The 12,451-nt window shown below is 37.0% G+C and overlaps 1 protein-coding gene across 7 annotated transcripts in view; it reads left to right on the top strand.

Moving 5' to 3' along the window:
* The window catches only part of fip1l1a (FIP1 like 1a (S. cerevisiae)), a 56,715-nt gene that overhangs the window by 22,122 nt on the left and 22,142 nt on the right, over positions 1–12,451 (top strand). For 4 of the 7 annotated variants that reach the window (XM_087298157.1, XM_087298156.1, XM_087298161.1 and 1 more), the window contains exons 11-13: positions 1,489–1,627; positions 11,459–11,510; positions 11,610–11,744. In XM_087298157.1, the coding sequence (XP_087154283.1) occupies positions 1,489–1,627; positions 11,459–11,510; positions 11,610–11,744 (326 nt within the window). The remainder of the gene's footprint in view (positions 1–1,488; positions 1,628–11,458; positions 11,511–11,609; positions 11,745–12,451) is intronic. The other 3 variants (XM_087298159.1, XM_087298158.1, XM_087298162.1) reach the window with 1 other exon arrangement.

Raw genomic sequence — 12,451 nt, 5'->3', positions numbered from 1 at the left:
GTTTTACTGTATTTTAAATTTATTTGTATATTTTTGAATAGTAGATATTTAATAGTAAATACTCAACAAGTCTAGTTTAAAGCAGAAGCTGCTTTTTTGCAATCTCCCTTTTAATTAATGTAAATAATCACACTTTTTTGTAATTAATCATAGTTAATCACAAAACGTATTTAATGTAATTTATCGTGAGTAATTATTATACGCCGAATTTATAAAAAAAAAAAAAACACAGGCATGTTAGTGCCATTTGAATTTCAGAACAATCAATGCCAATAAAAAACAAAATTGAATTCCATGTATATACACACACACAAACACACACACACAAACACACACAAACACGCACAAACACACACACACACAGACAGACAGACAGTCAGACAACGTGCGCAGTACAGCGCACCCGCGGTGAGCGAGGGATCCCTTTAGATTCATCAACAAGTATGGCTGTACTTTACAAGCAAGGATTCTGACACAACAGCGTAAAGCAGATGGTTTACAAAAGTTGCGTGTAGTGGGGAAACACGTCAAACTTCTCATGGAAGCAGCTGAAAGGCAGAGAAATAGGCTGTCTTTGACAGCTTGCGGCTTTATCTGGCATTTTCACTGAGTGCATTTACATGGACACCACAACTCCGCTTTTATCATTAAGATAATACTGATTAAGAGTCTAGCCTACCATGTAAGCAGCGATTTTTGATTACCTTAAAGGATCACGCGAGTCTCGAAATGCGGTTCGCAGATGAAAGTGAGGACCATGAGGGAGGGGGTGGATGTAGCAGATGAAAGTGAGGACCGGGGGGTTCGCTCCCTATTCTGCTGCCCAAGGCGGCCGCCTAGGTCGTCTGTATGGACGTGCCGGCTCTGAACACACGTCGGCCACAACAGGAAATAAAAAAAAATTTAAAAAGACTCTTCCCATCCACCCCATCAAGACTTGTTGTGTGTTAGCGTTTGTCTGAGTTCAATTATGTATTCCCATTTGGTAACAGACAATAAAAAATTTTTTATTAAAAAAGCATATGCTGGATAAGTTGGCGGTTCATTCCGCTGTGGCGACCCCAAAGTAATTAAGGGAACTGAGCATAAAAGAAAATGAGTGAATGAATAAATTAAATTGAATTTAGTTGGAAATGTAAAATTAGGGATGCCCAAACTAGGGCCCACGAGTCAAAGTTGGCCCCTGATAACCTTTAATTTGGCCCACCATCCCATCTGGGAAAAGAGAGAATAAGTTTAGAGATTGTCAATTCAGATTTATTGTAACCCTTTGTTTATTTTATTGTTAAAAGCTAACTGAAATTAAATGTTAGGAAATAAATGAGAAAATTAGCCATGATAACTGTAATGTAATATAGTTTGGTATATTTACCTTCAGCCCACAGCTTACAGTGATATTTGGTTTTTGGCCTTTCATATGAAAAATTTTGGGCAGCCCCAAAAAGAGTAAAATAGAGTAGTGATCTCTTATTTCTGTGTGCATTTCAGGTTGTGTCAGAGAAATCCTCGGACACTGAGTTATCTTCCCCAAAGCTGTTGCCCTTCTTTCCTCCAAATATCCCACCTCCACCTTTCCCTCCTCCCTCCATCAGCACCACACCCCCCCTCATACCCCCACCACCACCCGGTAAGTGAGCACACTCATGGTGTCAGCAGAAAAGGGACTGGCTGGTCCTCTGTAATGACGTAGCAGCATGTGAATGCTACGACATTGCAGGTTTTTCTTCAGCTTGTCCTTGAGGAAAACTCTCACTTATAATAGTTCCAAAATTAAACAGAACAAATCAGACAAAGACACAGTCCTGCATATTAACCAGCAAATTAAGTGTAAATCAGATTATTCTCATAACTGTTGGGTCAAACCTGATAATACTGTAATTAAATTAGAGAATTTTGTGTTTTATTTCAAAATATATTCATGTAATGTGTTACGCAATCATTTACCTTTAAAAGTTTGTGATCTGATTTTTTTCAAGAAATGTGATACTTGTATTCAGCAATGATCCGCTAAGCTGTTCAAAAATGACAGTAATTTATTATTAGTGTTATTATTAGTATTATTATTTGGTCAGAAATTACTTAAGCACACTAGAATCCTATAGTAAATGGAAGTGAGGAGTGTACAACACTGAGCATCCACAATGGCACAAGCATATTTTTTAACCTCTTAATTAAGTAAATGATTTAAAAAATAGTTTTTCCCCAAATATTTCATTATTTTTTCTTTAATTATTTATTCTCATTTACTCATCTATCACTTTTTTTTCCAAACCTGTATGAGTTTCTTTCTTTTGCTAAACACAAAGAATAAAAAAGTAAATAAATAATAATAATAAGTAATAATTTACCAATATTTATCGTTTATTGTAACCCTTAACCATCAAATATTTGCACAAAATATAAAAATTTTTGCCACTAAAATGACAGATATAGCTACAATATAAAACAGGATTTGTAGCATTTCTTTTGGAGTTTTGCTGTGAAAATTGTATGTCTTCTTCTTTTTTGACCATAAGATCGGCACGTAAGGCTCAAGGTTGATTTATATCTATGCGTTGAGCACACACGTATGTTCTGACGCTGCCATTATGCATTTGCTTATCCCTCCTCGTGGCAGACGCTGACTCTGACGCGCACCTGTCAAAAAATGTAACTACACTTTGCGATGATGCGTAGCGCTAGCTCGGTGATTGGTGGGTTTGGCAGCGTTGATGAGTCTGGGCGGAGTCTGTTGGAGCAAGGGTTTAAAAGTGTCAAGTCCCGTGGAGAATAGGTGAACTGGTAATTTAAATTGGCCTTGGTGAATGGGCTAGTGTGTGGGCGTTTCCCAGCACTGATTATTGTACTCTCATTGTTAATACCGAGTTCAGACTGCATGATTTTCAAAGTAGACATGTCACAGATGTTTTCACACTGCATGACTATGTGGTCTAGTGTTTTGTCGCTGCTTTGTTTACACTGCAAGATGGATGCAAGCAAGAATCGCAGACAACTTCTTCCAAACTACGTCTCACAACCAAAAACGTGTAATATATCTTTTGTTATTACCTACATAATGAGAAAGAAGCTTTAATGGGGTAGAAAATGTACATATTTGCTCACCTGGGTTTGAAGGGAATTAGCAATTTCTCCTTAACTTTTTTTCTTTTTCAACCTGGTTGGGATATTGCTCAGATGACATGTCAGACACAGTGTTCCTGCCAAATTTCCACTAGTTTTTCCTCTATTTCTTGGGTCTAAATAGACTGAAAATGAGCGCTTTTAACTTCTCCCCATCCTCCCGCTGGCCTGCAGATACCCATACTAATGGATGCTGCTCTCTCATTGGCTGCAGGTGATCGCCGATCTTATTTTTAATCAGAAACATTTCACACTGCATGATTTGAATTGCCGACAGCTCTATATATTTAGTGTGCCAAATATCTCAGGGGCATCGGCGACTCATCTGCGATTCTCTTAGATCGTGTCTTTGATAGTTCACATTGTGATATTGTTATTCGCGTGAACGAGCACCGATTTGCCTGTGATTTCAGGCATTTGTCTGCAATTTCTTAAAACCTGTCGGCGAGTCAAAATCGGGGCTCAAATCATGCAGTCTGAACATGGCATAAGTTGCAGCAGGACTGGAATCTACTGTCTAAAATATATTTAGTAATTGACAGTTCATTTTGCTGTGGTGACCCCTGGTAAAAGCAGGAATAAGCCAATGGAAAGTGAGTGAGTGAGTGAGGAACCACAATAACTATTGATCTCTTTAGTTTATATAAAGAAAACACCAAGAGAAACAAAGAGAGAAACTTAAATGTTTACCTCTTGAATCTGTAAATCCCCACCATATCATATTTGATACACAAAGCACACAACATTATCAAAAAATAAACAAAATTTGTAGAAAATATTTTCACCAATAGCATTACAATAATCATAATAAAAGTTGTGCAATCAGCCTAGTAGGCCTAATGCATTGCAATGTTTTGCTTTTTTCTCCACATCTAAAATTATCGAGCTTTCATTATAAAATTAACAAAGACAAGTCATTCTAAAGACATATTAGTGGGCGATTTAGAGCAATAATATATATTTTACTTAATTTTAGTAGTCTGACATACTATTAAGTAAATACAAATTTCCCCATTCAATTTTTATTCTTCATATAAGCTAAAGTTCACAGAATTTCTATAACTGCAAATTTTTTTAATTTGTAAATGTAAAACTCTGCTGCTTTTTGTTCTGTATTTTTACTATTAATCAGATGGGCCATTAAACGTCTCATTTGTTAAGTAGAGAAAGAGAGAGAGAGATAGACTTATGACAACAGATGCATATACTTTATGCAATGTATATAGAAAATTAGCTATAAAACACGCATGGTAAACTGGCTTCATCTGAATGCCCATTGCAATAATGTCACATGACATCACACAACAGATAAAAAGTGCTGCATCGCACATTGGATGAGAACTTTCTATATGTAAACACTATAATGTTCTTGTGTATATTATTATTTTTTGTTTCTGGAGGTTCTGATTAACTTGGACAGCCAGTTTTTGGGAGGGACTAGAATAAATGTTCTTATTTGCATTTTTTCATGTATCTCTTATAAGTTATTTACACTATGTTTCAGAAAATGTTAATTTGTTTTACTCCAATTAAAATAACCTAAATTATAGCTAAACTGTGACCTCGAAATTTAGAGTATTTTTGTTCTGTATTTTTGATCTCACTCTTCTACTCATTAAAGTTGTTTGCAAATTCTGTTGCTGGGTTTTTTGAGGACCATGTTTCAGAAAGATGCCTCAAAATGCTGGCTAGGCTGAGGTTCAAGGGTAAATTTCATGTGCCAGATGAGCTGCAGCAGCTGTGCGTGTTTGATTTGACACTGACTAAATATAAAGCGTGCATGTGTCTCTGTAGGAGTCTGACAACACATGCGCTTGAGCTGGTGCGTCTGCATCCAGGTGTGTGTAATTCTCTCCAGGTTTCCCTCTGCAGGACAGGCTTGCTGGCTGTCAGGTCCACCAACTTCCTGCTCATATGCTTCTCCAACAAACTTTCAACAGGAAGTCTATAGTTGAGCATCTCCTCTTCTGCTTCAAAGCCCCATCAGAAATCGCCTCCTGCCAAATCCTGCCAGCCCTCATCAGACCCCTCACCGATACACTCACCCATCATCCTCTTTTTTGGATCCACTGATCCTTTTTAATACAGTCAAAATATCAGACTTCCTGGTCAGGCCTTGCCTTTTGAAGTTCAGCCTTTTATGAGCCGTTTTCATTTAATGGTTGAAGCCCACCTCCTCATCCTGATGTTACAGGCCTCACTTTCTGATTCGCTCCCCCTGCGGATATCGCTGTCCCGTTCCAGCCACGCTGTTCCTTTTGTGTTGCTAATGTGCTGCGTGAGACTAAAAATAGCTCAGAGCGGGAAGAAAGAAAAAGTGCCATGCCAGCAGAATCGTGGCACTGGAAATGTGCTGAATGACCCAGCTGTGCTGAAAGAGACAGAGGGGAAAAAGAGGGAGAGAGCCAGTTGTTAGGAGAGGAATGTTTTGATTAAATGGAGGGCTGAGGGACTTTTTTTTCCAGAGTGTAATTTTAATAATGGATTTGTTAGGAGATGATTTGTACTTTACATTTTTGTACTGATAATCCAAATATTTTTGTACGAAGAGAGTCCAGTGATCCGCTTTGATTCTTTTAGAAGACATTAATGGCTTTAAATGTTCATTAAGTACCTTTTAAGTGCTTTTATCACATACTACATCTTTTCAAAAAATGTCCCAGCTGCCCAAAACTAAAATAATATTTAACTTCAGTGAATGAAAATCTAGAACGATGGAAGTCAAGAAAACTTTTCAACTCCATCACACAAACATTTTGTTACATTTATTCGTTTATAAATTCATTTTAGTGAATTTATATAACAAATCAATATAAAATGGTAATAAAGTTAACGTCGCGCGGTGCTGTGAAAAGGGGCGGGATTAAACAAGATTAGTAGGCATTAAATAAGCGAGCGATTGCTCCATGTTTTAAAATTCTGTCCAGAGAGGTCATGTTTTGATCCTCGGTTGGTCAAGTGATGCGATTTCGCAGGTCAGAGTTCACCAAACTTGTAGTTTTGAAGGAAGTTGGAGCTAAACTATGCAGGACACCGGCCCTCCAGCACCGAGTTTGGACACCCCTAGAGTTTTTTTAGTGTTGTCATCTTCATGGATTGATTGATACTACAAGTTTTACAGCCATTAAATATTACTTATTTACTTTTCACCCATGCTGTAGAAACGCTACATTGACAGTTTATACATTCTATACATTGACATTATTGATCATGCAATCGTTTAAATATTATTATTATTATTATTATTATTATTATTATTATTATTATTATTATTATTATTATTATTATTATGCAAACAAATATATTTGATTTTATTTAAATTGATATATATTTAATACATTCCAGTCCTGTTTTTTTTTTTGGACTGATGATTGTACACAACAAATGCATTGTACTAAATTATTTAATTAAATGTGAGTGCATCGTAGTTAAGGCAATGTTTTATTTTAATATTTTAAAATATAATTTATTTCTGAGATGACAGAGCTGATTTTTCAGTAGCCATTACTCCAGTTCTCAGTGTTGCGTGATCCTTTAGAATTTATTCTAATATATGCAGAGTGAAAATTGCAAAATTGTATTTTTTTTAAATTATTATGATGAATATAAAGTTAAGGGCAACCATTTTAATGTCTCTGTTGACCAGTTAAATGCATCTTGCGGAATAAAAGTATTTATTTTTAAATTTGTAAACAGCAACTTTTAAATGGAAATGTACATAAGTATATATAAATATATACTCTCTATTTAACTTGGAGCAAGTGTTTCAATTTCAAACTAGGCTCATTCTGAACACGTAGCCCTATAGAAATTTCTGAGGATCGCAAAATATGCCCCAGGAACTATGTTTTTTGCAGTTTTTGTTTCGCAAATATACCAGAGGCCACTGTGTACGTATTTGAGATCTAAAATTTCTCTCGCAAGTGAAATTTGTGCCTGCTCTTCTAGCTTAAATCCACCAGAGGCCGCTGTCGACTGACTGTTTGACTGACTGACAAACTGAACGATTACTCCTACCCACTTCCCTAAATCCAGTTGATAATATTTTAAAAAGCACAGATTGACCGACCCACCCTTTCCCTAAATCCAACTGCAGTGTTTTAGAAAAAAAAAATCCAGAAAAAGAAAAGCCCCCTGATTTTACCACATTCTCAGATTTTACAACATTCTCACTGTCATTTACTTGATTATTTTGTTTTTTGGGTTTTGTTTTCGTCTTCACTTGACTCAAACCATATTGTCACAGTCAACTCCTCTCTGCGTCTCAAGTTAGCCGACGTACATGGCGAGCTAACTGGACAAACTGGTAACAGCGGGAAAGCTGTCCATACGGAGGTACTGTAAGTGATCAGCTGCTAGCGCGGAAAGGAACAGCATCATACTGCCCTGTAGCTTTCGTCTTAAAGACGAAATGCAGTCATACGTATTTCTGGCTACATAATTTGCGATCTCCAGAAATGTATAGGGCTACAATTTCAGAATAAGCCTATGTTGTTTAATTTCCGCTAGATCTATGATCTACTAAGGTCTATGACCTTACAAATGGTTTGAGCCCTACCCTAGTATAATACCCTAGTATCCATAGTCAGACTGAGTAAAACGTAGCAGTAGTTTTGGGCATAGTTCACAAAGTACATATTTTCCTATTGGACTCTGAAGTGTCAAGGACAACACAGATCATTTGCAAGGCTCTTTGTGAGTAAATGCATGTGTTGAAGGAGACGCTGTGTTTCTGCCTCGCTCTGTGTTAACTAGAGCTACGTGATTTCTGTGTTCCTCAAATGACTGTTTTTCTTTCAGCCTTTTTTTTTCAGTCATTTTTGTTGTTGTTGAAAACTGTCTTTTAGAGCTGGCTCCCATCAGGGGTCTGCAGAAAAACAAAAGGGGGATGGTGCCCAGATGTCCACGAATGTTTGTGAGTCTGTGGCTGAGTGTGATCAAAGCAGATAAGTGTGTTGCAGCCATGTGAGGGAGAATGTTTTTTGGGGGTACTGCGAAGGCCCATTTGTTTGACGCACACATTGAAAGGAGGGCGGGGCGTCACGGTTAGCAGGGGCAGTAAAAGTTGCAGACCGCTGCGTTTGTTGAATTCTGTCTGAATGTGTCATAAACAATGTTGAGTCATTTAAGTCGAGACATCTGGACATACACTCGCATAGATGGAAATCTACTGAGGCTCAAAAGAAAAATGTGCCCCTATACCAACATTTTTACAAAACTCCAAAAACATACCAGTATGTTACTCCTCTGGTTCTACTTACCTCACTATGAGCCTGATTCAAACCAGCATTTCTGGCATGGGATGCAGGTGTCACAACATCACAGTCTCTTCTGTGGGCTGCTAGTGTACTACTTCAGACCATGGAAGTACACCCCTTAATATACAGCACCAATGTAAGCCTTCTACCTGCATTTGTTGTACTCTGAGTGGGATTTGAACCAGACTGGATTTGACCGCAGCCTCCTCCGTCATTCTCTTGTGTGCCTCATGAGGTCAGGGGATGTTTCTCCATTACACTCCCCTTCCTAAAGATCACTCTCATTCACTCTTCCGGGTCACGGCACCAGAAAACTGCTCTACTTGCTGAGCTATTTGAGGACATGGGAGTAAAGATGTGCAAGATTGTGTCCATGCACTTTTTGAGCTTGAAGAAGTGATATTAATGCGTATAAATCCAAGTCAGATTACTCAGGGCTCGAAATGAACTTTTTTACTTGGTAGCAACAGTGCTTCCAACTTTAAATATTTAGGAGCACCAAAAAAAAAAAAAGGAGCATCAGAAAAAATTTAGGAGCACCAAAAAAATGAATGAGCACAGCTGCAAATTGTATATTAAGGGATTTATTGTATTTGAAAACAACATAAATTAGGATTAAACCAGAAACAAATATCTAACTAATGCTGTGATGACTTAATATTTGTGCAATATTTCCAAAATGAATGTCCAATAATTATTAAATATTAATGATGACGACGATGACAATAATACTAACAATTAATAACTTTTTTAATTATCATGCTGCCTTGAATGTGCTTGAGTGCGAGTTATCTGCTATAAAAAGTCCTACTGTTACTTTATTGAAAATAAATGTGTGGCATCAAACACAAATGAAGTATTGCAGTTAGAAATATTTATTTTGTACTGTTGTATTTATATGCATGTCAATTTAATAAATACTTCTTCTGCTACAAAACAAACAGAAGATTATGATAAATGATTCAAGTCAAGACTGAAAGCTACAAAGCAGTCATCAGTAATTAAATAGAAAAATAATATTCATGTCAAGAAAGAACGGACAAAAGAAAGGAAAAAAGTCTCACTTTTAAAAGTTTTGGTTTCGGTTTGTGTCATTTTAATACTCAGTCTCGTTATGCACTGATTTTCATTTTTCTGTGTTTGTGGAAAGCAGGCGAGTCAGCCGGCCCAATATATGAGCAGGCAGAGCGGGATTCTCCTGATGACCACTGGTGCAATACCGTTTTTTGCTATGAGCCTCATTAGTTTTAACTTAGTAAAGGCAAGCTTCTTTGGGGATGATGTGTACAGTGTTAGATTATAAATTTAGCGGACATTTGCGTTGAACACGCAGTGAATGCAACGAGATTTGGTGCACTTTCACTCTTTAGCCGTTTCTATTACCGTGGTCACAAAAGCTCCCTGTCATCTGACAGCGGAAAGTCTTGAGTGGTTGACAGCTAATATGAACCAATATAGCGGCAAGGAAGACAGATTTAGCATGTTTTTAGAAAAAAAAATCAAAACAGGTCGCACTACAACCATTATATGCAGTCGCACGAATGCTTATATTATAAGGTCGCATATATTAAATTTCAGGCACATATGCAACCAAAATGGTCGCAATTTCGAGCCTGTTACTGATGTAAACCCTCTGGTTCTTTTAGCAAAATTTAAAGCAGCACCTTTGGCTTACAAATCAGATGCTATAGTAATACTTAAGACCACAGCCTGGTGGCTATGGAAGTGATATGTTTTAAAATTTGCTTTATATTTCTTCAAGGTAAACAAGGGAAATGACATGGTTGCTTGAGCAAACTCTTTTTTAATTGGAATTGTTTTGTCATTAACACTTACGATGTGTGCAATAAAGCTTAAACCCTTTAGTGCTATTGTTTTCTAAACTTCTTTTAGTAACTAAGGCCCTGTTTGCAATAATACGTTTTAGTTTTAAAACGCCGTTTTATAATGAAAACGATTCCCATCTAAACTAGTATTTCATCTCGCATTTCTGAAAAGATCTGTCCACACTATACCACTGAAAAACGCACATCACGTGACCACACACACACACTGGCATGTGCTGCAGCATGAGCGTACGTCTGAGCTCCAGGCAGTCAGTGGGTCCTTTGAGCACACCTCCCCAGATGAGAGCAGTGCACGTCGGATAATTCATCAAGGGTCTACTGCGGTATCTCCTCACTATACTTGTTAAACGTGATATTTAATTTATTATAATTTATCGACTTTTTGGTCTTTTGAATCTATTACTTGTTCTCAGGTAGCGTGATTTAGATGAGCGCAAAGATAAGTTAATATATCAATTTATGTAACAACGTACATTGATTCTAGACATTTGATTGATCGCTTGCCTTTATTTCCCATATTTCATAAACTTATTGCAAGTTATACTATTATAATGGCCATTATTGATTATTGAAGCTGATGTCCAGTAAAAGAGATAGGGTGTATTTCATATTTTTCAATGAAAGTGAAAGTAGGCGGTTATGTTATAGGCTCCATTTTGTTATAAATATGCATACAGTGAAAATGACAGTCATATAAATAAGTAGCTACATGAGGTGTCCTCGGGAGTTTGTTTTCCATATCAAACTTGTGAAGTCTGAACTTTTAAGGAAAGGATGCAAGACTTAATATTGAGAAAAAGCCCCAAACAGACAGGCGAATGTCTGCAGCCACTCTATTTTCAGATGTCTCTGTTTTCACCAACCACAAAGACACGGAGCAGTAGCGTTTTAAAATCAAAACGGCCTCTAAGGGGTTTCCAAAACGCTCTGTTTTCAGGACTCATAAACTCAGGGGTAGTGTGGACGGAAGGCGTAACCATAGCAAAACGTATGCACTTCAAAACTAAAACGTATTAGTGTAAACGCGGCCTAACTCTAATCATACTTTTAAACTACTGCCAAATGTGCAAAAAGCAAGCATGGTTTTTCACAAAATCTATTATAGTTTTCCATATTTAAAAATTTCAGTAGCCTTATATTTATATTACAATGTTTATTCTTTGTTTTGTGTTTAGAGTTTGTATTTCACCATACCATTAATTACCTAATATCTGTTTATATCTACTGTCTTAGGTTTCCCATTACCTCCAGGGGCCCTTCCACCTATGATACCAACATTAGATAGGTAAGTGTTTATTTTGCTGTCTCTCCCTTGTTTTCTGATTGATGGTAAGCATAATATCAAGGTTTGTGTATGATTTATGGATTATGTATATGTGTTTAGGTTGATGTCATATAAATACTGGAGATACAAACAGAGGAGAGGTAGCAGACAGAGAAAGGAAGAGCGTTGCAGGTCACAGCACAGGCAAAAGAGGGAGAAAAGGAAAGACAGAGAGAGAAAGAGTGAGATTAAGAGGTAGAGCTTGTGAAAAAAAGAATTGGCAATGTTGAATTACTGCTGAACATATCTTTTTTTCATTAACTAAGTATTTTTTTAGCCAGTTAATATTAGGATAAATGATAGGGAGTCCATTTATATATTTATATGCTAATTTAGTGATTTGTCTTAAAGAAAAATCCCAAAATAACTCATGTTGACTTTTCAGTTCTATTTTTGTTGTTGAACTTAGTCAGCAAAATAAATGCTGCTAACAGTGGATACAATATTTTTCAGGCAAACTGTAATTGTCACAACAAAAAGAAAAAAAAAATCATAAATCTGATGACTAAAGAGACCCACGAGACTGAAACAATAAAGTTAAAAAAGTTTATTATGAGACTCGAGCATTGAATGTCCCTCATGACAGAGATGATTGACTCTTCCTAAACCTGTGATTGGCAGCCGTCATGGAGTTTATGGGACAGTAAAACTAGGCTGCAGCTACAAAAGCCCTCTTTTTTTTCCCTATTGCCTCTGTCAGAGTCGTTACTTCTGTCTCTGTTCCTGCCTGCAGTATGTAGGGCAGCTCATCAAAGTTTCACCCCAGACTTAGAAGAAGAGAAATCAAGACAAAAGCACTAAACTCCCTTCTGCTTCAGCTAATCCACTGTGACTGTCTTTCTTCCATACACACAGAATTCCTTATTCAGTTTGATTCCGCTCTTTCAGCCTGGGCTCTGAAG

Source organism: Danio rerio, chromosome 20, assembly GCF_052040795.2.
Source record: "Danio rerio strain M-AB ecotype USA chromosome 20, GRCz13ab, whole genome shotgun sequence".
NCBI lineage: Eukaryota > Metazoa > Chordata > Actinopteri > Cypriniformes > Danionidae > Danio > Danio rerio.
This window is presented reverse-complemented; position numbering and strand designations above follow the sequence as displayed.